We start from the raw sequence: 27,824 nt of genomic DNA on the forward strand, positions 1-27,824 counted from the left end.
CAATTTCGCACAACCCAAACTAATCACAGAATATCGTTTTCTTGACAGCAAAACACTGCAACACTTACATAGCAAAGGGCAGCGGCAGCACACTCAGAACAGCCGCAAACACACCACAGCGCAATGCGAGTGCGGGGACGCGACGACGCCATGAAGACGCGACTATGCCCGGCTCGCCCGGCTGCCCGGCATCACGAATCACGTGGCCACCTTGGTCACATGATAACTAAAGAGATAGAGCGAGTCATATGAAGTCGTTTTCAAAACGTATTCACCCCTCGTTTTTAAGCTGCCTGGCTTCCAACGTTATCCAAACGTATTCACCCCTCGTTTTTAAGCTATCTTGTTTGGAACGTCTTTGATGCGTCGATTTTGGTCAAAAATCCGTTTCAGACTTTGAATCCCTTAATACGACGTTTTCAAGACTTTGTGTGCTACCTGGGCTACCAGGCCACCTTTTAGCAAGCTAGTTGCATCTCAGAGTTTTTAGTAGGATCTTTGTCAGCGCAACGAACAGAACAGCGCTGGACTTTTATCTGGCTATATTGTAGCGTACAGTACACTGATTACATGCTTTACTGCCCCGCGAATGTCCTTGCACTTCACTGTACGCTGTACTTCATGTGTACTTTTGTTGACGTAAAATTACTTCAAATTGATCCGGCTAACGACTAGAAGTACTCTGGAGATGGTACGCCGGCTCAATGTATGGTACTTGCTCCTACGTTGAGCACGTTTGAGGGTGCTAAAGCTGGCTTTAACATTGCCTTGCAGATGTAAACGCACCTGCTATATTCTTTCAGCTGAAGAAATTAAATGTGAAGAATAATCCCAGTGTGCTCTATGGTCTGTGTTGATGCGCCTACTTATGTCATGTTATGTTTGCTTCAATTGAAGCTGTCGTAGCATTGTTTTCTATACTTTTCAATTTCCTAACTGACAACGTTCGTGGCACTTCAGGGCTTTTTCCTATCTGCACTGTGACTATTGATATGATTAGCCAACTTAAACAATACTGCTTGTGCTGCCTGTGACATGTATTTTTTGTTTGTGTGCCAAGGGTGTGCTTTGTGACTGTATTTGTTTGGTTGCTGCAATAAACAATGAATATGAAACTATGAAAACCATACTTGCCGTACACTCTATTGCGAACTGTGCACTTGAGCCAGTGCTTTGTGCATCATACCTTGCTGTACTCAAAAGCTCTCAAAAGTACTAGCACCAGTATTTGCACTACGAATCATGCATGCTTCGCCAGTGTCTGGAAGTGTTGCTGCCTTTCTATGCTGCCCCTCCTTTACCAGTCACTTTCATTGCGTTCCCAATTGCACATTAACAAGGCCATAACTAGCAGGAACTCGAGCACATTTGACTGGCAAAGGTTGGGGCGCGCTGAAAGGCAGCAACCTTCGAGAGGTACGGGCTCGAAACCGCGAATTCTACAGAAAGACCGCTTTATAATTCGCGCCAAAAGCATACGTATGCGTGACGTCATTCTACGTCACGTTTGCGTAGTTTGCCCCCCAAAATCCAGGGGGCGCTGGAGTGCCCACGAGTCGCCATTTTTTGGACCAATGGGCGTCTATGGAGCCTTCGCTACCAGTACATCTACCTTGTTGAAGCGAGAGGCAGCGCGAAGGCCTATTCGCTCGCCGCTGCTGCCGCTCTTTCACGCCAACGTTTTGACAGCGAGTGTCCGGGCTCACCGAGTGAGATGTGTTTATGTCTGCCTGCGCGCGCGTGACTACCATGCTTGTTAATTTAGTCAACGGTTACGAGATTGTACAGCAGATAAAGCTACTATCGCTACTTCGCATATGTGTCTACTGATTCGCTATCGCAATCTATGCTTCGCCGTGAGGGAGAAACTGCGACTTCTCTTTTTTTTGTTATAATGAATGCCCTTCGTGCAGAATTAATGACCCAGAAACTTTGTGTTAAATGTTTTTAGACTTACACCGATTTCACCAGTTTCTTCTAAAGGAATGACGGCTTTAATGTAAATTCTGCTTCTAACAATTTGTAGAACTCGATTTCCGCTTGAAATGCGATGCATTTTGTTCAAATTCATCCAATGGTTCTGTAACGCGAATATTTCTGGGTTCCTCATACACTTCAGCAGCAAAACGGGAATATAGGCTGCGAGGTAATGATTTGTTCAATAGTTCGCCTCGTTCCGTTCGACCAAAAACTGCCTGAGAATCATTCGAAGCGCCAAAACCATATGCGGTGCGGCAATTGCCGTCGCTGACCTGAGGCTCTTCTCGATGTAATAAGGCAGGTCGATGGTCCAGTGGTACACCTTGTCGACGTAGCCATGCTCGCTGTCACGTAACTTGACGGCCGCTTTAAGCCTGTCCACAGGCATGAGGAACCGCAAACAGTTGGAGAGGCCGTCACCCTGCCACCTGCGACCTTTGATGCCCAGCTTATTGTACATGCGCGCAATGCTCTTCAGGGGGTCGTTCATGCCCACGTCGAAACCTGCGTGACCAAGGCAAATATGGTACATGGGGGGCTTCTCGCCTACCTTTTGGGCACAGCAAACGCACAGGCGTGGTGCGTAGATAGCAGGGTGACGGTGGTTTGTGGGCAGAGTATTCGGGCCGATTTACGCCGCGAGAAAATCTGAAAATTCAAAACTAAATTCGGCACACTCTTCTTCTCGTAGGAGACGCCACACCAGCCTGCGAGATGACGTCATACACGTGGCCCTTCTACGTCACACGTGCGGTGCACTTAAGAGCATAGCAAGCCAGCAGGAGAGCGAAAAAACTCGGTGTTTCTCACGAACCGCGAAGCGCTAAACCCCCTCTTGAAGTGGTTCGCGAAGGAACAAGAAATGAAAGAAAGATGAAAAAAATGACATAAACAAGAGAAAAGATAGCAAAATACAATAAAAGAGATGTGGCGGTGGCCAATGACGTAAACGCTACGTTGCAACCTCTGCTCCGATATGGGCAAAAACCAACGAAGAGTGTTGCTTGCAAATGCTGATCGAGGCAACGAGCGAGAGCATGTCTTGCAGGGAGGAGAGCTCACCTCCTCTCACCATAGCCTCGGGACATTCAATCTGATAATATCTCAGCTACTACGTACCGAACCTCTGTTAAGAATTATTGTGGCAAAACGCTGCCTGGACTGCACTTTATCTGGTTCACACCCACTTTCCGATGGGGGCATATTAGGGGCCCCAGAATGCGAACAGCTCATAACGCCACGTGACCCGTTAACTTTCTGGGGGAGGGGGAAGGGGGCAGTGGTGGTTAGGACGTGAAGAAGCTAACAATGTAGCTACCAACATTTCCAATGTCGTCAAATGAATAAATTGAATTCGCAATCTGAGAATGCACAGAACATGAGCCATACAGTAAAACCAGAAATAAATGAAAATTCCAGTAGCTCCTTAGCTGCTATAGCGATGTGTACTGGAACAAAGGCGTACTGCTCTCGTGCAGTTGTGATGCTTGCCGCGATGTATTGTCTGGAAAGAGATACGCAGTGCATTTTAGAGTAAAAAAAAAGAAACCCAGACGAAAACGAACAAACACACTGCACATATTTGAAGCCTTTCTTTGCCTAGGTTTTTTTACAGGACGCGTTGTATGAACATATCTGCGTGCATCTTCACTGATCGAGTGGGAGGGTAATTTCAATCGCGTTCTTTCGTCACAGACGGTCTTTAGCCTTGGACTGGACTTAGTGGCGCGGCATAGCTACATTCAATCCAATAAATGTTGTGATTGTTCATTATTTATTCAATATACCTTACAGGCCCGAAGAATGGACATTGGGTAAGGGTAGAGGTGCACATAACGTTAAAATTGTCTTTGCAATTATGTAGGAACCCTTAAACACGTTATGCAGCCTTCAGACGAAGCGACAAAATCATACCAATGTTGCGTAGAACATCAGCGTGTCCCTTTTTCTTCAAGAACGCCAGGGCTCCTCTGGTGACGTCACGGTCCTTGACGTAGCCGATAGAAAGCAGCACATTCATTCGCTCCTTCGGATGCACTGCAGAAATTCGCGCAACAAATATATGCAGCGTCTCGTGCAGCAAGTCGCGCGGTAATTTTGCGTGCACTTGCAGGCTTCTTTCACGCTCGGAAAAAACACTTTTGTGTAGCACGTATTGAGAAACAGAAAGCTGTGTCTCGAGTTTTTCATGTCGCTCTGCAATTTTCCCACTGACAATATTGATCTAAGTATAACATTTGAGAAGGTGATTGATTAATTAACACCAATTACCTAATTAGGCAGAATGAAAAAAATAATTTGAGCATCTCCAAGCGAAGGCAAACAACATTACTTTCATTCTGTCCAGCTACGTGGCATTTACATATTTTAAAGCTCTGGCTAAAGTTAGCTGAGACAACCTGTTTAAGGGAACACTCAAGAGCTGTATGCGGTTAAGGTCATACTCTTAAACAAGCTATATGTACTCGTAAATCCAGTCGCAAGGAGAATGGCATTAAATTAACAGAAATTTCTAAGCCCACAAACGGTAAGTATGTATAATGCCTCTGGAGCGACCGGTGTGAATGCGGTCTCGATCATGAGTTTTTTTTATTATTACTGTTGCTTTGGATATCACGTGATATCGACATTTTTGTTCGCGTTGTTGCCTTGAGGTTTTCTGTATAACGTCGCCATGTTTTGACTGTTATGTTTTCATGTGGTTCTGTATACATGAACCGATCGTCCATTCATTGTTCTACGCAGGCTATGTGCACGAATGTACAAAATTATGTTGTGACCGACACATTATATTATTTTCATTTTCATTCTTTTTTGCCATTTTACCTGTGACAGTTTTTTCCCGGGATTATCACTTGGAGCACTACACGCTACATGTGTCCGAAGTTTCTTCATTCTTGTCGCTGATTATACAGTGAGAGTCTCGTCTATTAACACTGCGTATGCGACGCGGTCAGCCTTGCAATGTTTTCGGGTGTAAAGGCTGGCAACAGCGCCATTACTCTGCAATGTCCAGTGGGACGTTGTAAGTAGCTGATGGACTTGATTTGGAATGGGAATGTGCTCGTTCTGTGATTGGAATGTGCTCACGATCCGGTGATGAGGCACACCGTATATAGTAGGGTGACGCCTGATTGATTCTGACCACACGGGGGGGAGAAAGAAACATTTTGATCGCTCGTAGCGAGTTCCAACAGAGGAGGTGAAGTGCAGACAGACCAATGCACTGAAAAATTTCACCACCTGGGTATTGAGGCGAATTCTTCGCATCTTCGCATCTTTTGAAAACGAAAGACATGACCTCTGCACAGCTCTCAACCAGTTAGATAGCAAACCGTTCACCTTGAACAAGATCTTGGGACCATGGCCTCGCATATCGCAGCTACAAAAGGGCACAAAAGCGCTGCTGCCATATTTGAAAGCTGACGGATTGAGTCAGCGTCTGTGATCCGGACTGAGCGACCGAACGATATCCACAGTGGACTTTCTCTTCTTCTTTTATTATTTCCGTCCCCTTTTCCCTTTTCCCAGTGTAGGGATAGCCAACCGGGTTCAGTTCTGGTTAACCTCCCTACCTTTCATTTATCATTTGCTCTCTCTCTTCGCATTAACGCAGATTTCAAGAATGCATGGGGTCTGCGAATTTTCGTTGTTGTTGTTGTTGCCCGTTCGGTAATAGCTGGTGCTGAGTTTGCGCATAACCTCAAGCGTGACAGTATTAAATGCGAAATGAAGAAGACTGACTCACCGCCTTTCCAGAGATGGTTCACAAGGTTCAGGGCAAGCGTAACACCGGCCACGGCCTTAGCCCTTTTCGGAATTTTCGTCGTCTTCAAGTCGAGAAAGAGGAGGCTCATTCGACCCCTGTATTTGGAATGGGCTGCAGCAAGAAGCGTGATAGTTGGCAAATTTCAAGGCTCCCAGCATTTCCACTGCGGTGTTCCACAAAAGCAAATGGGTCGCACTCAACATGCACGAGGCACCGCAAACTGTGTGTAGACAACATGTTCAATAATGAAAGTTTGTTAACAGCTTTTCTTAACGTAGCGCTGTAATTTGTCGAACAAATAATGCCCACGTCGTTGGGCAATCCACCTGCACAGGCGCTGCAAGCTTGCTAAGGTTTTTCAGAATGGGTTTAACCAACCCACACTCCCACGCACCCACACATACGTTATAAAACCATGCTTTAACTGCACATTTGCACAGCAAGCTCTAATCAGAACAAAGCTGTTTTCAGAATTTAAGCTGGAGAACCCAGTATTCCCTCTGAAGATATGAAGATGGGGTTTTAATAAAAGTTGCCATCTTTAACGTTTAGTGTTATTTCGACCACGCGTTTTCACCGGGTAGTCAAATTCAGTGCGCACTCACGCAAGGAAGTGCGGTTACGGACGTGGTCCAGGAATTCCCCAATTGGCTCCCGCTTGAAGCAGCCCCGAAAACAGTCGCATGGGACGCCGTGGTACGTCCCAAGCACGGTGCCATTGTCGGCGAACTCGATGTCAGCCTCGAGGGCGTTGGAACCCTTACGAAGGAACTTGTCCACCTCTTCTTTCGAGTTTACCATATGGCCGATGATGTAGAAGGGTCGCTTGATGCGAGTCCGACCTTTCGGTGCCGGCGACATGGGCCCGGTGAATCTGGGAGGCGGCAGCTGCAGTGGTGAAATATAGCAAGAAAATGCTTTGGCTTACCTGGTAAGGTCCTTACCCGTTTACAGAATGCTAGATTACTGCCGCTGTGGATGGCAGATGATGATCTCCAATGGCATACCTTTTAAAACGAGGTGGTGACAAATGGTCGCCTGGCCTGTTTGAGCTTATCAGATGTTTGCTATACAGGGTGCCCGAGCTAAATTTAGCCAGAGCTTAAAGATATGCAAATGCAACGTAGCTGGACAGAACAAAGGTAATGTAGTTTCCCGTCGCTTGAAGATACTGAGACTATTTTTTTCCTTCCGTCTAATAGTTAGTCTTAGTTATTTATTAAACTTCCCAAATATTACAATTTTATGCAAAGTGTCAATGAGAAAATTGTAGACCGACATGAAAAACTCCTGATACACTTTTCTGTTGCTCAATACGTGCTACATATAGGTGTTTTTCCGAGCGTGAAAGAAGCCTGCAAGTACACACAAAATTGCCGCACGACTTGCCGCTCGAGGCACATTGCGTGTATTCGCAGGCTTTTTTCACGCTCGGAAGAACACTTTTATTTAGCGCGTATTGAGGAATAGAAAGCTGTATGGCTAGTTTTTCGTGTCGCTCTACAATTTTCTCATTGACACCTTTCATCTAATTATAACGTTTTAGAATTTGATTAATTATTTAAGACCAATGATCTAATTAGGCGAAATGAACAAAGATAGTTCTGGTATCTCCGAGCAAGGGCAAACAACATTACCTTTGTTCTGTCCAGCTACGTGCTATTTGCATGTTTTTAAACTCTGGCTAAGGTTAGCTGGGACACCTTGTGTATATACTACAGTCTAGCCTTTTGCCTATCTCTGCTTGATATTTTTTTCTTTTCGTTACAACCTTTATCTCTGCAATTTACCGCCACCTCTGCGTGTGACGACCCCGGTTTCATCTCTACTCTGCATTTTTTCCAACCAATATTCGAAATTTACGCTTGCTTATTTCTACCCCGGACCAGTTAAAGCTGCCGTCACGTTTGAAACACACCTGTTCTAGAAGGTGCACTTTTCCTACGGTTGCGCCTAGGTGAATATCTTGACAGTCCATCACAACGTATACTGAGTCAAGTCTAGATTTTTGTTCCGCAGCCGACGCAGGCCTCAACCCTGTGGCGAATATTTGACCCTGTATGTTTCGTCCTCAAGCAGCAACTTTGGGCCTTTCATGTATGCCTTTCGGTAAGGCACTTTCCTCTACATGAATGTAATAATTTTTCCTTGCTGAATTTTTCCTTGTTGTCATTGGACCTCTTTCGTTTGATAATTTTCAGCCAAAGACGTAGCCACGCTGGTGCCAACATCTTGCGATGCTTTGTGCAATTGCAATGTGTCTGGAACGTTCTTAATTGTGCTGGGCGAATGTTCCTGTCGAAGTAAAATCCTAAAAGTATTGTTGTGTCAATGGTTACGTCGTTACCTAAACTTTGCGCCAGCGCGTAAGTACAACATGGTAAGCCACTGCAGTCTCAGTTTTACCCGCCGTGGTTGCTCACTCGCTATGGTGTTAGGCTGCTGAGCACGAGGTCGCGGGATCGAATCCCGGCCATGGCGGCCGCATTTCGAGGGGGGCGAAATGCGAAAACACCCGTGTACTTAGATTTAGGTGCACGTTAAAGAACCCCAGGAGGTCGAAATTTCTGGAGACCCCCACTACGGCGTGCCTCATAATCAGAAAGTGGTTTTGGCACGTAAAACCCCATATATTATTATTGCAGTCTAAGTTTTGTGTGCTCTGTGTTTTAACTATGCGTCACAAGATATCGCTACCAGCACATTTACCATACACCTCTACGGCAACACAGAATTCCGCAAACGGTAAGTGTGAGGATACTACGGTCCGGTCCTACGAGAGCTTACCGTGCGGTCGAATCCAACTTCATTATTTAAGTTCATCTGAAATGCCAGGGATACTGTCGTTAAGCAACGGCTGGATCAATTTCAATGAAATTTTCTGCACTTCACAAGAAAGATGAATCATACCGACTGAAAGAGAGATCATTGGTTTAAGGCCTGCCAGTTTTCTGCAGAAATTGGCAGATTTCTGCAAGCTTCAAGAAAATTCCAGTACAAGGTTTACAAATCAAAGGCCTTGCATTAAACGGGATATGACATTTTTGTAAAGCAAATCTGATAAAGCACTTCAAATGGAAAATTTCTTTGTATGAGTTCGAAGCTTACATGAAACTGCTAGAAGATTTACGATGATGTTGCAAGAGTATTGCTCACAAGTCAGCTGCATATTTTGTAGCGATATGTAATACGGCAATTTCGTTCGCTTCAGATGTTTGAATTGGCGCGATTGACGGTATATTGCACTATTTCCTGTCCCTGACTTACAGAGTTGTAAAGTCGATCGCTTCTGCTGTCTTGCATTTCACGACTTTCATCAACTTTGATAACAGAATGGATTGATCAAATAAAGAACTACTCATGTGTTCATTATTCCTCTTATTAGAATAGATTATTCTTACATTATATATAGCTGACAATGAGCTCAATAGAACTGAAACTCCACTACGAAAAAAAAAGCTGATAAGGCGCAATATAGGCCAAGATGTATGGATGAAAAAATGTTCTGCTCGCATTCAAGTCACAGTTGAGCTACGATAAGTAGACCGATTGAATTTTCCCTTTCAAAGTGACCAATAGTGCGGATAAGAGCGATTAGTTAAAGGTAAAAAAGATCACGTGGTGTAGTACCTCGGCCTTATTCGGTACACGGTAGACTTGGTCGAGTAAATACTAGTCTGTCACAACAAAACAGCGATAACGCGTTTCACGCTTATTCGTACAAAACGTGATTGGCTGTGACTTGCGACGTCATAGTGACGGGTGCAGGCAGGCAGGCAAAGCGAGCGAGGAAAGCTGGCGAAATAAACAGTTTATTGGGCGGACCTCCGCCAGAGAAACTATCTGTCATGCGGTATGGTGATAGCGGTCATACGGGCAGCGCACTCTGCGATCGTTCGCTCTATTGATCCAACCAGAAAGCAATAACAATGATAGCTCTGTGAAAGTGATTGCCGGAACACGAATGGAACTCACACGGGGCCATAAGAAGAGTCTTTCCTGGCTCTTGCATTGTGATGAAGTGGGCCGTATTTGATGGTATTTGCGTTTTGTGAGTGTTTGTGTAAATAGTTTGATATCGCATTTACTTACCTCTGCTGTAATGAGGTTCGCGAAAAGAAGACAAGCTATGAGGAAGTCATCGAAGGTCATTGTGCTTCAGACCTGCGAGAAAAAAATAACTTGTATAGCCGCCTTTTCACACCTCAGCGTTTACAATGCGACTGGCAGCCCTGAGAGCAGCTTTTTTAGAGCCGCTCATTTATTTTTGCATCTTTATCGTAATGGGTCTATGTATGCTGTGTGTTTATTTTGCAGTGCTGAGCCGGTTGCGCTGGGTGCGACAGAGACGACAACGAAGAAATATCACAGTGTAGAGGACAAAAGGCATTGTCCAGACTATGAGATTAATGACGGTGAGTTTTCTCACTCTCTCTTGGTGCCTGGGCTCCAGGTTTTAGCCACTGAGATCTGTTTGACGCACTGTAGGAGTTCATTTACGCCACAAAATGTTTTACTGGGATATCTTCTACTTTCCTTACTATGCCGTGGTGACCTTTCTAAGTCATTTCTAGTATAAATTGTTTAATATATCGTTTACCCCGCACCTCCATCAGATGTCACGAAGAGGAAGCCCGATGCACAAATGTATGCGCGAGTGTTTACATGGGGAGAAGTTAGTGGTAATCGCGCAGGCTGGTACAAAGGTCACAGCTGCAGGGGAGAGTCTACCACTCCCTCCTCCTCTTGCTCTTGCACGCATGGTCTTGCCCAAATGCACTGCACCAATATATTCATTTTCTTTCCTTTATGTGTAACCAGCGATGTTATGGTCTGGCTTCTTAATTACAGACACTGTTTTTACGTTTCAAATTCAGCTTTTCTAGTTCTTCGTTAGTTCCAGCCATCAGCTGTGCAGACAGCCACTGATTCAATGAACATCATTGCCATCAAATGACCGGCGTTACCTGTCTCTCTAAAGATGGTACGTCTAAGTGAGTTACTTCAGGAACGCAACTTTTTTTTGCGGAGCCGCAAACGCGATAACGTGGGTGACATTCTCGTTTGACAAAAGTCAGTACCGGGTTTATTTTTCAACCGCTGCAGAGGCAAGTCTGCAAAGGACCTTGCTAGCGATCGATGCTGAAACGGCTGACCTCCTCAAAATAGTGATCGAGGGCGCTCCAATGAGTCAAGAAGCTCTTCTGCAGAAGAAATTTAACAAAGTGAACCTGCAACCACAGTTACTTCTGAACTTCAGCCTGTATTCATACCCACACACACACACATACACAAAAACTCTTATGCGAGAATTTGTCTTATCAGCAAACACGAGCCAATGTTTATGCTGGGCATATTACTAGGGAAGGCGACCGACCAATGGAACACAGTACTAACGTACTGTAAGCTTTGCGAATTTGGCCCTTGGTTCTGAAGCATTCGCGTTGAGGACCCCCTACGCAGGAAATTTTTTGAGGTAAGCAGCACATTAAGTTTCAATTTCCGTTTCAGTTTATTATTCTTTAAATACAATCAACGGGTAAAAGACAATTTGCAGCAAATTGTACGTATTATGCAGCAGCAACTGCTGGTATTACACAGATTGTATCATATTAGAAGAAAAGGCGGCTCATGGTAACGCAATGTTGAAGTATGCACGAAGTGAAGATGTGGTTATCTATAACATGTATCACCATGTCATTCGGCCTATTAACTGGTCAAAAAGCTTGGCATTTCCGAGCAAAATAAAGCAGTTCGAGGTGCTTTTCCGAAAAATGAGAGTCGCAAGAGAATGGCTTTCATATTTAAGCGCTGACACAGCACGCTCAATTATAACGTGGAGGATCATTTACAGAAAAGCGTTATGACTCAATGGGTTGTGAAAGAACACTTCGGCTCACGGATCGAGGAACCTGACGTCAGCAAGGCATGTTGTTTATCAGCTCCCCACGCAGCGCCAGGACAGGAAAAAAAAACACAGAAGCGTTCTTCTATTAGTCAGCAACAGGGCTTTCTCTGTGGGACAAGTTGACAGTCAGCGCTCGCCAACGCACCTGTAGATATGCTAAGGACATCACTCAAATTTCTTGCCTGCCACACTTTCGGTAACATTCGTGGGCATGTCGACTGACACACAATAGAAGCTATAAGTTATGAAATACCGACGGAGCAGAGCCCGTTATGCAGACGCATTTTCGCCCTTGAAGTGGGAGTAGATTTCGAGCTTTGATTACTAAGTATGGACAGCTGGGCTAGTTGGCGTTCGCGTTGTCTTTCTCGCCTCGTCCTTGTTCAAATGTGCGCTGGAACTAAGCTTTGATTGCTTCACCACCGATGCAAAGCATTATTGAATGCGTAAAGTCGTACTTTGCGCACCGAGACAAACAAACTAACTGGAAAGAGTGTACATACGAAAGAACATTTTACCTCCGTTAACTTTTATTTTAGAAAATTAGGGAATAAAGCAATCGATCATCAGGCTCCCATGAGACGTATGAATGTAGTACTGACAAAGTAAAGGCTTTGAATAAGACAAGTGCATGATAAGAATACGGGAAAAGACAGACAAACAGTATTGTCTGCCTCTGCCCCCCCCCCCCCCCTCCCCCACGCACTTGTACTATTCAAAATCTTTACTATGGCATAGCAAGATGCCGGAAATGCCACGAAGGTGATGATTGACAAATTTCAGTGAAGTTTAAACATAAAATCAAGACATCAAGTAACCTGTGAAAAGTAGATCGTATTTTGCATACATATATCTACAATAACTATGGAGTCGAATCGCTTTTAGCACCCCGGAGGGGATCTTTTTTTAGATTGAGTACCCTAGAAGAGACCTTCATTGACATCGCAGTTTTTCATGAATTTGCTGCATGTCGGTCTTATCTATGACACCCTGCGTAAGCTCTTTGTACACTGGGTCTTTATCCATAATAATAAAAAATCAGCCGATTCCACGCTTATGAAGAAATTAGTCAAAAGCGAAGCTCTCCTTCTTCTTTGTGGAAATGAAAAATTACGTCATAAAAATTTAATGCCAATGTTGGAAACATTTGTACAAAAACACGCAAATCGAATGTAAATATACACAAGTGTTATTCCAAAGATGCAAAGTTTAATTTTCATGAAAGCGTTACGCGCGCGCGGTCACACAATGAAAACATAACGACGCAACTATTTCTATGCACTTGCGACATCGACAAAATGCACATAAAAATGCGCACATTTGTGGGGGCGAAATGCGAGAACACCCGTGTACTTAGTTTTAGGTGCGCGTTAAAGAACCCCAGGTGGTCCAAATTTCCCGCGTCCCTCACAACGGCGTGCCTCATAATCAGATCGTGCTTTTGGCACGTAAAACCCAATGATATTTTTAAATGCACGTGATCTTTATACGTCACGCTACATGCAGGCTGTTATCGCATATTTCTTGTTTTGTTGTTCCTCTGCATTAGTGTATAGCCACCGTCGAGGATGGGCAAATAATTGGAGCGTTTGCTCACTGCGCTTCCCTTTCCACAATCAGCCATTTCATTTGTCGACTCCTTTTCACTTCTCTGTTGCTAACGTGTTGTTGCCCACGAAACATGTGGCTCCTACCAACTCACGGGAGACTGGCCAAGAAATCTTGAGCAGCAGAAGCTTGATGTGGGTGAGTTGGTTATGCATACTTGAAGAAAAGAGCGCTACGAAGACGAGACAAGGCGCTACTTCCAACTAAATGTTTTTTGAAGAAACAGAACTTTAAATAGATGCAACCAAGCTTGGGTTGCATCTATTTAAAGTTCTGTTTCTTCAAAAAACATTTAGTTGGAAGTAGCGCCTTGTCTGTTGTACATGTTGTTCTTTCGTCCGCGTCTTCGTAGCGCTCTTTTCTTCAAGCAAGAAATCTTAAATTTTCTTTTGCCAACTCCTTGTTCTGCTAAGTGCCCCAAGTTGTCTTTTCAGAGGCATACTTAGTGGCCCTTACTGAGTAGCCCAAGTGGTCTCCTCGAAAAGACGACAGCGGCGGGCACTCGCTAAATTGGGCGAAGAGGCAGAGATAACTTCGCTTTACTGCTTGAAAAGCCATTGTGAGTCTGCATTTCCTGGTTGTGAACACATCACCCTGATTGAAAATTAGCTCTGTAAGACCGTGTTACTCTCAGCAGACTTACACTGAACATCTTGATTAAAGCTAGGACCCTTGCCGAACATTGAATCCCTTAGTTCGGCAACTACTGATCCCTTCTGAACTTTTTATGTTCTTTTGAGCTTCTGTTTTGACTGAACATCTTGCGGAACATGTGGGCAACCGCAGTTGAAGTTACATGCCTGTAGCCTTATGTTGCTGAGCACAACGTCGCTGGCTCGTTACCAAGTATTCCGAAAGCCCCGGAATGCAGGAAGGCTCGTCTACCATGCTTTGGGTGCAGGTTAAAAAAAAAGCAGGTGCACAAATGAATTCGAACCCACCACCGCACTGCGGCCGCCCGAAGCAAGTGCATTTCTTTGGGACGTTAAACACTAGAATTTCATTTGAATTTAACTTTAAACCGTGATAACACAACTTATGAAAACTTAGCTCATGTTTCAACGCTTGCCTTTCTTCGATTAACTTTGAATTAGCTTGCACTGAAGCAAGGGCGTGACGCCCAAGTATTCTCACATCATCATCATCATCATCTTGTTTTATGTCCACTGCAGGACGAAGGCCTCTCCCTGCAATCTCCAATTACCCCTGTCCTGCGCCAACGGATTCCAACTAGCGCCCACGAATTTCTGAATTTCATCGCTCCATCTAACCTTTTGCCGTCCTCGACTGCGTTTCCCATCTCTTGGAACCCATTCTGTAACCCTAATGGTCCAACGGTTATCCAACCGGCGCATTACATAAGCTGCCCAGCTCCATTTTTTTTTGCGGTTGATAGACACTTGGTATAAACCGCTGCCAGTTTTCTGAGCATTATGTCTCTTCCACATTTTACTAAGTCGACTGCTTTTCCATTTTCTCCGGCCGCTCTTCCTCGTTTCATGTCTTGCAAGGCCCTTCTGACCTCATCGATAGTTATAGGAGGCGTTTCTGTATCCTGTTCGTTACTGTTTCTAATTGAGGTATCCTGACTCCTCTGGGTACTCTACAGGTCAGTATAGAATTCGTCAGGTGCTTTTACTATACCTTCGAGATTGCTAATGATATCACCCTGCTTATCTTTCCGTGCATACATCATGGCTTGTCCTATGTCAAGTTTTTTTTCTCACTGATTTTAGGCTGCATCTATTTTTTACGGCTTGTTCTGTCTTTCTCGCGCTATAATTTCGAATATCACTTATTTTCGCCTTGATAGTTTTGACAATTCCGCGAATTATATCTTATCTCTTGAGTTGGCCACTCTCATTCTTTGTCGTTTCTTTATTAGGTCCTGAGTTACTTGGGAGAGCCTGCCTACTGCATGCCTTGGAGCTTGCCTGCCGCTTCAATGGCTGCCTCTGAAGCAAATCTAGTTACGGTTTCATTCATTGCCTCTGTCATCTTCGTCTCTCGGTTCTAAGGCTGCATACTTGTTTGCAAGCACTAGCCTGAATTTGTCTGCTTTTACCATTACTGCTTCTGGGTTGACCTGTTTCTTCTTGACCAATTTTACTCTTTCTCTCTTCAAATTTAAGTGAATCCTAGACTTTACTAACCTCGGATCACTGCACTTTATCCTACCTACAACTTCTACATCCTGCACTATGCTGGGATCAGCAGAAAGTATGAAATCAATTTGATTTCTTGTTTCACCATTAGGGCTCTTCCAGGTCTACTTTCTGTTGCCACGCTTCCTGAAAAAGGTGTTCATTATTCGAAGCTTATTCCTTTCTGCGAATTCTACCAGCATCTGAAAGCAAATGAAAATTTGCTTGAGAAAGTGAATTCTCTTGCCACATTGATTGAGGTCCCTGTACTTAGTGAAACCGATGTCGCTGCCATTCACCGCCTTCCATGCAAAGCCGGCCGCATTCCTGGTATAATTGTGAGGTATCTCAGGCAATCTGTTGGAGACCAGTGGTTGGACAGCCGCTCAAAGCTGAGGGAAAAGGAATCCAAGGTGTTCTTTCAGGAAAACATGACCAGTTACAACCGGCAACTGCTTCGAGAGGCTAAAGACTGGGCGAAATTGAATGGTTACAAATTCGCGTGGCACAGGAATGGAAAGATCTTGCTGCGAAAGAACGAGGGCGACTCTGTGATCGCAGTGCGTCACAGATCAGACTTTCCTTCCTGAGCCTGCTCTCTTGTGAGCGTACTGAAGTTGATCATTCCCGCCTAAAGATGGCTACTGATAGTCCCTTCTTTCCGCATGAGGTAGATAATCTTGTGTCAAATCAACATGCTGGTTCATTGAAGTGTCTTCACCTTAATGTTCGTTCGCTCTATAACAAAGAAACAGATATCGATGACTTTATCAATGGTTTTCATTTTTTGTTTGATGCTGTAATGCTCAGTGAAACTTGGTGCAGAGATGGTCGTGACGTGCCTAAGTTTAGACATTATCAATCGTTTTGTGTGAACCGAACGAACCGCCGTGGCGGCGGTGTTTTGCTGTTGTTGAAAGAACATGTCAGTTGTGAATTGCTTCCCGACTTTTGTGTTTGTTGCGACGATTTTGAAATGGTAACAGTTCGTGCGAATGAGTACATATTTTCTGTGTGCTACAGGCCTCCAAATGGAAATGTTCTTCAGTTCCTTTCTTTTTATGAACAGCTGCTGTCTTTTACTGCAGAAAATAGCAATTACTTGGTGTCCGCTGGTGATTTCAATATCGACATGCTGACCACTTCTGTACCACAAAAAACTATGTTAAATATTTTAGCTTCAAATGGTTATGAAAATTTAATCCGTACGCCAACAAGGATTACATCCGAAAGTGAAACATTGTTGGACTTGCTCATTACAAATGCTGACACTGAAACTGCTACTGCCGGAGTGATGTCACACGACCTTAGTGATCACCTTCCAGTATTTTTTTTTCTAAGAAGACACAACTTTAAGAAGAAGAGGAAGCATGAGTATATCCTATGTCAAAGTATTACTCAAACACGTCTGGATAGCTTCAGAGACGAACTTCTACGGTGCGATCTTAAACAAATTTTAGAAATAGATAACGTCGAAATCGCGTATGGCAAGCTTATTGATGAAGTCTCTCGAATATATAAGAACCATTTTCCAGAAAAAAAAGCTCAGGCTCGGTCAAAAATTACGGAAGCCGTGGGTAAGCCCCGAATTGCTAAAACGTATTAATTATAAAAACGCGCTCTATCACAAGTTCGTCAAGACTAAGGATCCAAGTATAATAAAGGAATACAAGTCGTATAGAAACAAGCTAAATAAGGAACTAAAATCCCATAGGAAGTCCTATTTTCATGCAGAATTCGAGGGTTGTTTGAACAAACCTGATACCTTATGGAAAAAGTTAAATGATGTCTTGAATCGTCGAAAATCAGCTCCGCGAATACAAACCCTAATACTTGGTGGGAGCGAAGTATCGGGAAGTGCTCTTGCAAATGTTTTTAATGATTACCTTGTAAACTTTTCTGGTGGTAATGCGTCGTCTGACATTAGTGAATTTATGCCGAAAAGAAATTCATCTTCACTCTTTCTTCATCCCTTTACTGAGCATGAGGTGACATCAGTTTTCCTTTCACTAAAAAATAGCTCAAGTTGCGATGCAGAAGGCATGCAGGTTCGCCCTATCAAGTATGTGCTTGATATCATTTCCCCGTACATTACCTATATTTTTAATTTGTCTTTGTCAAGCGCTATCTTTCCTAAACGGATGCAAATAGCCAAAGTGTCTGTATTGTTCAAGAAAGGTGACGTTAATGATACTAAAAATTATAGACCCATTTCTATATTACCTGTTTTTTCGAAGGGTCTAGAAAAACTAATACTAATGCAGGTTTCGAAGTTTTTTGACAAGCACAGCCTAATTTCTCCAGCCCAGTTTGGATTTAGAAAACGACGGTCTACAGAATTAGCACTACTCCATCAAAAAGAGTTTATTTTATCGCAATTTGAAATTAGAAACATTGTCCTTGGTATTTATATTGATTTCACTAAAGCATTTGATTGCATCCTTCACTCTGTTCTTCTTGATAAGCTTGAAACCTACGGTATTCGAGGGCACTGTGGAAGCCTTATAAAATCTTATCTTGATAATCGCTATCAATATGTTGAAATAAACAATAGCCACTCAAATTTGAAGCATATCACCAGAGGCGTTCCTCAAGGTAGTATTCTTGGCCCGTTCCTGTTTATCATATATATAAATGACTTACTAAATATCTATAAAGATGCGAAATACGTAATGTACGCAGACGACGCCAGTATATTTTTTTCGTCACCTGACTCTAGTAGCCTTGAGAATAAAGCTAACACTGCTCTGAAAACTCTTCATGTATGGTCAAAACAAAACTGTCTACAAATCAATATAAACAAAACAAAAGCAATAATCTTTAGGCCAAAATCTAAGCAAATAACCAGTTCCATCAACCTTGTTTATGACGATGTAAACCTAGAAATTGTAGATAGTTTTAAAATACTTGGCGTTATTTTCACACAAAATATGCTTTGGGACATGCACATAGAATCGGTATTGGGCAAATTATCTCGTGTAGTTGGGATGATGGTGCGGCTGAGACCTCTTTTACCTTACAGAATCAAGGTTCTTATTTATAACACCCTATTTTTTTCTACACTTTATTATTGTCTGCTCGTGTGGGGTACCACATCACATACGAATCTAGAAAAGATACATATACTGCAGAAAAAGTTTTGCGAATACTATTTAACCTGCCTTACAATGCCCACACATCACACTTATTTCAGATAGCAAGTGTAATACCCGTTTTTAACCTTTATAATTACAAGTTAAGTCAAGCTTTCAAACGGGAGGTAAAAGAGAACTTAAAGTTTCTTCACGAATTATCTAATCTCACCAGGAACACACATTCTTACATTACAAGGTGTACGGAACAGTGGAAGGTGGTCACTCCGCGTGCCAATTATTCTACACAAAAGATATCATACACACTACCAACACTTTTAAATTTGTTTCTGAAATCAGGTCTTGACATTTATATAACTGGTGTACGAGCTTTACGTGAACATTTTGTCACTCAATCTTTCTTAAATAATTGAAGAGCGTTTTTCAGATAAGTTGTGTTTTTTGCGTTTATATTTGTGCATATTTCACATATAGTCAATTGTTATGTATATATATGCCTCCTGTGCAATCGCTGTTTGCCTTGTAAAGGAGGCTGCGGGCTCTAGTCAAGTCGCTTGCCCAAAGCGACTTTTACCCGCAGTCTCCTCCATCACTGATGAAAATGAAAGAAGTTATTATTATTATTATCTCCTCTAGTGGTCCTAGAGTCAACGCCGTAGTTGCCAATTGCTTGTTCACCAGAAATATTTTTCCCCACTTTTGCATTGGAATCGCCCATTACTACAGTATACTGGGTTTGCACTTTTCTCATCGCTAATTTAACATCTTCATAAAACTGATCTACTTCATCATCATCGTGACTGCATGTTGGAACGTAGGCTTGTACTACCTTTAATCTATACCTTTTATTAAGTTTGATTACGACAACAGCTACCCTCTCATTAATGCTGTAGAATTCGTCAATATTGCCCGCTATCTCCTTATGAATTGGGAATCCTACCCCGTAATGCTTCTTTCCTGGGAAATCTATGTAGCAGAAGACATGTCCGTTATTCAGCAATGTAGAAGTCTTACCAGTTCTTTTAATCTCACTAAGGTCGATGATACCCCAAACAATGTCCGATAGTTCCTCAATGACACCTGCTCAGCTAGCCTCATTCGACAGAGTTCTGCAATTAAAGGTTCACAGGGTCAGTTGCCATTGGCGGAGCACCCTCTGCTGCATTGCAGGTCAGACCGCCGCATTGGTCAGGTGCTCCGCAGCTGCTGGGGGTCGAGGGCCGAGGGTGAATTGTAGGGATCATCTGAGAGGTGGTGGCCGAATACTGCACCAGGGAGGCCAATTCCTGTTCTGGTGAGGGAGTGTCTTTGTAGAAGCTTAGTGAGCCTTCCTAATTTGGTTGTACCTGGATTAGCATAGCCCCACTCGCTCTCTGCATCTTTTGCCGGTGTCAGGTGCCACTTCAAGGCAGCAGACGTTGTGCACTGGAGGAGGTGAATTTCAAGCTCACCATCGTTAATAAAGAAAAAAAGAAAAAGAAAACAGCTCTTATACTGGGATGAGAACTTCCGACTATGGCAACCGAGCACTCGACATAGCTCAGCCAGATAATCCCGTAGGTGGTGAAGTTACCTTATCGCAGACAAGTACAGCCCAGAGGGCCCTACGTGCCTAAAAATTTCCTTGATTTGTCCGCGATAGATGCCATATAGAATGATTTCTAAACGGCTCCAACGCCGTAGTTCCGAAATCTCCCGTACGCAGTCGGCAGTGAACCCGGCTAGGTATAAGGCGCCTCGGCCACCTTTGACAGCACTTAGAACGTGGAAGGCTAAGATAATCGTGGAAAACTCATCGCTTCTCTCACCGGAAAGACGACTAGACACGGGGCACCTCCATCTTGCGCTCCTTTGAAGGCCGAGCCGAGTAGAACGGATAAGCTGCTCAGTCATATGCACACACGTATACATATACGAAAACTTTTGCTCACGGGTGAATCAGAAGACTGCGACACCGGATTTTTCTACGGCATGGATCTCATAAGACGCTGCACTCATTTAAGAATGATAATAACAATATATGCTTACTTAATGAGCACCTGGAGCTGCCCTATCCATGCAATGCACGCGCCGTTGTCAGCTGGAGACCCTCATCGTTATCAGTTATTTTGTTGTCAGCAAAACGAAAAGAAGACCAAGTTTGGGTGCAGTGTTAAACGTTGAGCTAAGAGGTGAAGGATACTACGCATGTGTTTCTTACCTGCAACAAGATTCAGTCTTTGTCCTGAAACGGACCCCCGCGCAAGTGCAGCTGTGCAGTCAGATAGAATTGAGTGCATGCATCTGTTGAAAGTTTTTCTTCACTTGTTTTTATCTTAGTCCTGAGTTTCTTGCCGACTGCGCTTTTAACAGAAGTAGACAAAAATAAACGCAAGAGTAAAGCGAACCTTTGCACCCAAACATGGGTCGCTCCTAACTGTCACACAAGTGGGTTTTCCTCGGTAGAAAACTTTATGTCAGCGCCATTGTTTCTATGACAGGTTTTTATTTATTTTTCTTCTCAAAGAGACACGCGCAGACAAGCGAGCTCCACAGTTGTTGAGGCATGGCTGCCCTTCTTGTGGCGTGACACAGAAAGACCCGGTGTTTGTTTAGAGACTTGGCGACACGGTCGCGAGTATTCAGAACACTAGTGTTCGACTACTGGTCTAGCAGCCAGTCCCTAAACAGAGTGACGCTGCAAAAGCCCGGCGCGGTTTAGCGGTGGATTCTGTTCCGTCGATAAATACGTGGCATTCATTTCGGTACTTGCACACCGGTGAAGTGCTGGTTAATCATCATGACATTGTTGTGTTTCAATGTGGGTTCTACAGGGTGTCCTACAGGGCTTTGTTTGTAACCCGGAAAAAAGGACTGCGTGAGACGTTTCGCAAGGAAACAACTCGATCGGTGGTTTCTGAAGGTGCTCGACAAATCTTCTTATCATACTTGGGGTCCTCAGTCAATAATTAATAAGTTGGGCAATTAAACTTAATTAATGAGTTACGGGAAATACAAAAAATTGTTTGAGCTACTATAGGCTATTACAAATAGTATGCGTTCGGTGCAATTCGCTTCCGATGCCCCGTCTTTCTTAAACTCTTGACTAAAGTTATGTCGATAACTGTGTCTACTTATGAACAACGAGAACGTGTGAAGGATCCTGGAGAGGTTGTAGTGGATTGTGTTGTGTTGCGTTGACAGGGTCATAAAGTGTGTTCGGGATACGCTCATTGGTGACGTGGTCAGGACATAGTGCTTAAACACGGTGCTCTCCTTTTAACCACATAGAAACTGTAAAAGCCAGGCGCCAGGTTGCGGATTTTAGTTCTTGAGAAAGGCGGGGTTTTGTTTTATGATTTGGTCACTATTAACATGGTGTCGGGTGATCCAAATGCTGGCGCTTGAACTCTGGATCTATCCGTTTAGGCAAATAGAAGCTGAAAAAGACCTGTCCAATGGGGTCATGTGATCACTCCAAGTCACAAAAGATGTACGTAAATTAGCAGCTTTATGTTGAGTTCTCAGTATACAGTGAGCATTTCACTCTTTTCACGATTGGGAAAGCAACTTATAATACCTTTTTTTGGTTACGCAGTGCTTTGACTTTAGATGTTATTTTGGCATATCAGAATATTTACGTGCTGAAACTCGCGTTTTATTCCCACTGAATAAACGAAAGCTACTGGTACGACCAGTACGACTTTGACTCGGGTACTGTGGTTACGGCAACAACTTGTTTAATACCTACCAGCTACAGTTCACTTGATGATCAGCGTTACGCTCATGACACCAAGCTAAAACCTCTGAACGGAGTTTGGTGTGGTTGTATGTTAATAAAGTTGTCGCTGTGAAGCTATTTGAAAGCTACCACGGCAAAAAAGAAAAAAGTTACATGCCATAGAACTGCTCTTCCAGGTGCAAACAACAGCGTTTCGTGCGCAATTGCCTGCAGTCACAGATGGTTACCGACCAAATGCAGTTGCGGCTAGTACCTGTGCAAACCGTAGTCAATAGATAAAAGGTGCACCATGCCCCTCATAAAAGTCGATATTTAAAGATGTCGCATAAAAAGAACAACACCGACTGATAAAAAGATAAAGGGCTTTGAATTTACAACACGTGCGAACGGCATGCTTTGTGACTGATACTGTGCAAGTGGACCTAGATGTCATTGATATATATTTATTTATTCAAAAGAACCTTACAGGCCCTATTGGGGGGCATAAAGTAAGGGGGGCATATTAAACAGTAAAGGTATAAAAAGTACAAATTTCCAACAGGAACAGTGCTATAAAGGGATTACCGTGTTACACAATATTGAAGGCACTGGAATACAAAGAATATCATAATCAGAATAAGAATATATCATAAGAAAGTAGCGAGTGCTATGCACCACGAAATGAAAGTAAATACAAATGCTTTCTTTGTTATTCATCTTCCTTGCAGGGGCGGTTTATTTAGTAGGAGCATGGGTACGTTACCAGACAAACACTTTCCAACAACGGAAGGGTATGAACAAGCTATATCGTAGAGAAGCAATATCACGTCATAGCAGATTTTCTGAGCTATCACCTTAGAATCATATACTGCGAAATTGGGATTTATATGCGTGTGTGTGTAAAATGAGAAGAAAAAATTACCAACGATTACGTTACTTCCTAATGCGAAATTTGAGCGCAGCAAATAAGCTGTTTCACCTTTTCGATAGATTGAGGCAAAGAAATCGAGCAACACATGTATGCGCTATCACAGAATTTTTTTTTATTTTTCACACGTATTCCTTTAACAAAGACACCACTAACAGTTCTTGACAGTCATGAAGGAAGCTTTGTGGTCGGAGAAATAGACTGATATATGTTCGACTTGGTACACCAATGCTTGATTCTCAAAGACGAGATCTATACAAGTGCCTCGCGAGGTTGTCACAGCCGTGGGACGCGTTACGATGGCTCTCTGATTGCCACCGCACAGGGCGAACGGCAGCGGCAATTTCGGCTCGGGCGGTGCACATAAACAGATCCGCCGCCACCGATCTGGCTCTCTGATTGCCACCGCACAGGGGTTGCATTGGAGGAGGAGCGAAGAAAGGAATTAAGTTCGAGCCGGCGCTTTGACAACGGGAGACTCGCAGGAAGAGGGGGGAGGGGGGCGGCGTGTGCACCCAGCGGCAAACGATGGGGGCAGAAGCGCGCGCAGCAAGCGGACAACACGATAAAGGGAGGAGGGAAGAGATAGCAGCGACTGACTGATGCCGCTGACGCCGATAGTGAGTCAACCCCAGCTGCGGAGTTGGTTTCAGGGACAACGCCGCCGATGCCGACACAAACAATATGATACCCTCGCTTCCGCAGCGCTAAGAACCAGGTCTAGCCGTGGGAAGGTGGTCACGTATTCGTCGACGTGCCGGGGCCTACGTGAAATAACCGGCGCGTCGGCAACTGAAGAGCACCCTATCCGCCACACAAGAACAGGGGGGGGGGACCCTTTCCTCCTCTTTCTGCATGGCGGCGACGGTGTTCTATGCAGTCACGTTATCTTGACTCTCTAGCGGCGTCAGCGGCATCCAGCGGTATCAGTCGGTCGCTGCTAGCGCTGGGGGGATGAAAGGGGGGCGGAGCTGGTTACGAGGCCGACGACAACGCCGACGACGACGCGAAACCCAGGAACGGACGCCAAAGAGCTGCGCTCTAAAACAACCGAGGGCCCGACTTTTATTAGTCGTATCATAAGAAGCTAACAATCACACCAAGGATAGCACAAGGGAAACTACTTCTAATTCTTGATTGAATTAGAGAAACGATAAATAAGTGGAAATGAATGAGGATGAAGAAAAAGAACCATTGGGATGTGAAACCACAAATTGGCATATGAAAGCACGCGTAATGCGGAGAGCATTACGCGTGCGATGCTCTTACGTACTTGAGCTACCTCGGTAACATTTTCCCATCCACTTTCTGGGGTATCTATGCTTATTACTAGAACCAACCCTGGGAGTGTTAGCCAGCGCCACCACTCATATACATTGGAGGCGGATGTGGAAAACCCTTTCTGCCGCAGGCGTCACGAGTACGTGAACTTTGTGTGTTGAGACAACTTGACCCACAAACAACTGCTACGTTTGGACGGTAAAGAAGGTTTTTCCACGTCATACTTCGTTTTCATATTTTGAGATACGTATGCATCACAAAGCTGAGGCAATGCAGATACAAAGCGTCAACTAAATCGTCGTCCTCTCTATTGAAGCGATGCACAACTGCCCCTTGTTCTGCATTTTATGCAGATTCAAATTCCTGTCGTGCATTATTCAAGCTGCTTCTATTGCATGGCTCATGTGTGACGGGAATTGAGAAGGGAAAGGGTTCTGTTACACTGTCAGGTATTCGTGCCTCTTAATGAGCCTCCTGCAAGAAAATTGTTTCTTTTTATTGCCGTTGTGTGCACAAAACAACGAATGAGCAATATAAACAAAAAATACAAACTAAGAACTTGAAGGAAGAACAAAGAACAGCACCGTCATTTGTTGCACGTGACCATGTTCCTGAAGTAGCTGTAGGACAAAACTGGGTCATACAACGATCCCGCTCTCCTGTGATCTCCGGGGATTAGAGCCGATGTTTCCATTGCGCCGGAGGCATATTGTGCAGCTGTTTGAAGTCGTCTTCCCGTTTCACGATCGTAGCAGCGTCTCTGAACATAATCAGGCTAAGTGCTGGTAGTGCCCTTTTTTTGTTTCTGCGATAACATCTCCCCCTCCGCTTCTTACTCCTGCGCTAATCTCGCGCAGTTTTTCTGCGCCTCCCTTAATCTTCGCTCAAAGCTGCCTTGGTCCTTGCGTTTCTTTAAAATGTTGCGAAATCCCAATTTTGTGACTTTCGAGAAGGCGACTGATTGCCAACTTACCAGAAGGGGATTTACAAGTGAGGAAGAGAAGTGAGACACCGCAGTGATATTGTTTCGTTTGTCTTTTGTTGGCTTGTATTCCTCTGTTGGGCCGTTGAATGTTGCCGAGCGATGCCACACATTAGCGAAATTGAAGTGAACCTCAACCCACCGCAGGCCTACCCCGTGTTGCTGCAAGCATAACTTGTGCGACACATTCAATCTCTCTTTGAGGACGGCAAGTTTCGAAAGTGATGCTTCGCTCTGCCATCTCGGCTTCGGGTACTTTCCTTTAGTTTTATCTTTCAGTGAGTGAGCTTTGAAAAATAACGAATCCAGCAAGAACGAAAAAAAAAAATGAAAGGAAGACAGCTGTGAGCGCGCGGAGCTGCACAAAGCGTTTTGATTATCTGTATTTTTGAAATTTCAACGAAAATTTTGAGTTATAACTTCAGTAACCAATTCCATTCTCACTCAACGGCGCCCGCCAAAAATGGTTAAAAGGTGGTAGTAGTTAAAACGAAGTCCAACTGGTGGTGGTCCAGGGCAGACCACTTTCAGATGATATATATAAACAGCGCCAAAAAACACACAGGCAACAAAGAGTACAGGACCTGCGCTGACTGCCAATACCAACTTTATTGAAGGCCGCACAAATAATGATGTTTGGCCCTGTTTAAAGTGAGTGATCCGGGACAACTAGCTCGCGCCCGAACCCTTCTAAGTCATATATATACCGTTGCCGCGTGACCGGCTACCCACAGTTCACACAAATATACTTTTTCTTCCGCTTTGAGAATCATAATGTTGACATGATAAACGTTTTCCAGCGAAGCTGTCGAGGCACTTGCGCGTACTTGCCCTACGCTGATGATTGACGTTCGCAGCAGTTCTGCTGTAGATAGATGGATTCGAGAGACAAGGCGAACGCGAGAGAAAGCATTTCTTTCCGAATAAAAAAGAAATGGTAGTTAGCGTGTAGCTGGACAATAACAACGAACGAACACCACGCCGTCATGGCAGTTGCAAATCAACCGGCACCACTTCCGTCGGCAAGCCACTGCAGCAAATTTCCGGGCGTCACCTTTATCCCCCAGCCAACTGTGATCCCCCCTATGCTGCTCATCGTAGTTTCATATAGTCATCAATTTTCGAGCGCCAACATAGTAACATTTCGTGAAAGCAGTACATAGCAAAACAACAGAAGGCATTACGTGCGAGAAATTCACAAGCTCTTGGCTGTATAACGCTGACTGTTCTCTTGCCGCTTTTTCAGAGGTCTGTCTAGGAATTTCTGGCGGCCTCCTCGGACTACCATCACATGTTGCCCGGGGACGCATTCATGTGAGAGCGCGTAGTTTGACGTCGTCGACGCATTAATACCCGAGGCTATTCCACTTGACGATGATGAAAAAAAACTTTTATTCCATAACGGGGGAGTTTGCAGGCCAAAAATGGCCCTTTGCATAGTCGGAGTACTTAGTCTGGGACCCCACTGGACGAAGCTGCTACCCGCACCCGCTGGACTGCAGCCCTTTGAGACTCCAGCGCCGAGCAATTGAGTAGGGCTGCCTCCCATGCCTCTTTAGTGGGGGAATGGTTAGGGGGAAGGGAAGGATTCATCTGACATGCCCACACCATGCGAAATTTCTCGGAGTCTTCCCCACAGTGAGGGAATCGGCCGTCAACTTTCGGATCAAAATGTTTCACTATTGCAGGACACAACAGGGTGCTGGTCTGCAGGTGCCTCCGGATTCGTTCATCGGCCTTACTCAGGCCCTTAGCAGGGACCGGGTAATGATGATGACGTTCGCAATAGTCTTCCAGAATTTTCCTGAACCGCAGAAGCAGTGGCGTAGCTAGGTCGTCTGGCACCCGGGGCCCATAGGACTTTTGTCACCCCCCGCCCCTCCCTCGGGTGCAGCCGGCGGAAAGAGGCGTGTCTTCAGACGTATATGACACTCCCCCCCCCCCCCCCCCATTGGCCCCTTGAACCCGGGGCCCACGGCCCCCCGACCTCCCCCCCCCTCCTGTTGCTACGCCACTGCGCAGAAGCGGTTGTCTAATCACTACTTGACGGAGAGTTTCGCGCGATATACGCGTTGTATGTATGCGTCGTGCTCCGGCGGTTCCAGACTCCACACTAGGCCTACCTGCCTTAACTTCTAACCCGGGAGGGGCAAATAAAGTTGTTTCTCTCTCTCTCTTCCACGTAAGCGCGTTGCGCTGTGCTTTGAGAGGTGCTAGACGAGCAAACTCGGTTGGATGTCTGCAAAGAAAGAAATCTCGGATCTCAAAATAAATCTTCGCGGAGCGCTGCAGGGGAGCCGAACTCACGCGTCTGCGTCGACGGGCGTGTGGCGGCCGGGCGAACCTTGCAGCTTGACGATTCGTGCGGTGTTTTTTTTTTTTGTTGTGTGCCACCAAGACTGAGATTGCCGGCGCATTTGCACGTGTTTCGG

At 44.6% G+C, this 27,824-nt stretch overlaps 1 protein-coding gene across 7 annotated transcripts in view; it reads right to left on the minus strand.

The window, feature by feature from the left end:
• Positions 1 to 27,824, minus strand: part of LOC139050500 (dermonecrotic toxin SpeSicTox-betaIB4-like) — a 275,782-nt gene that overhangs the window by 18,775 nt on the left and 229,183 nt on the right. For 2 of the 7 annotated variants that reach the window (XM_070526952.1, XM_070526953.1), the window contains exons 2-7: positions 9,842 to 9,913; positions 8,537 to 8,572; positions 6,355 to 6,637; positions 5,729 to 5,860; positions 3,895 to 4,017; positions 2,253 to 2,484 (exon numbers count right to left, since the gene is read on the minus strand). In XM_070526952.1, coding sequence (XP_070383053.1) covers positions 2,253 to 2,484; positions 3,895 to 4,017; positions 5,729 to 5,860; positions 6,355 to 6,637; positions 8,537 to 8,572; positions 9,842 to 9,901 — 866 coding nt within the window. In that variant the 5' untranslated portion in view covers positions 9,902 to 9,913. The other 5 variants (XM_070526950.1, XM_070526951.1, XM_070526956.1 and 2 more) reach the window with 5 other exon arrangements.

The sequence above is a fragment of the Dermacentor albipictus genome, chromosome 10, assembly GCF_038994185.2.
Source record: "Dermacentor albipictus isolate Rhodes 1998 colony chromosome 10, USDA_Dalb.pri_finalv2, whole genome shotgun sequence".
Lineage (NCBI taxonomy): Eukaryota > Metazoa > Arthropoda > Arachnida > Ixodida > Ixodidae > Dermacentor > Dermacentor albipictus.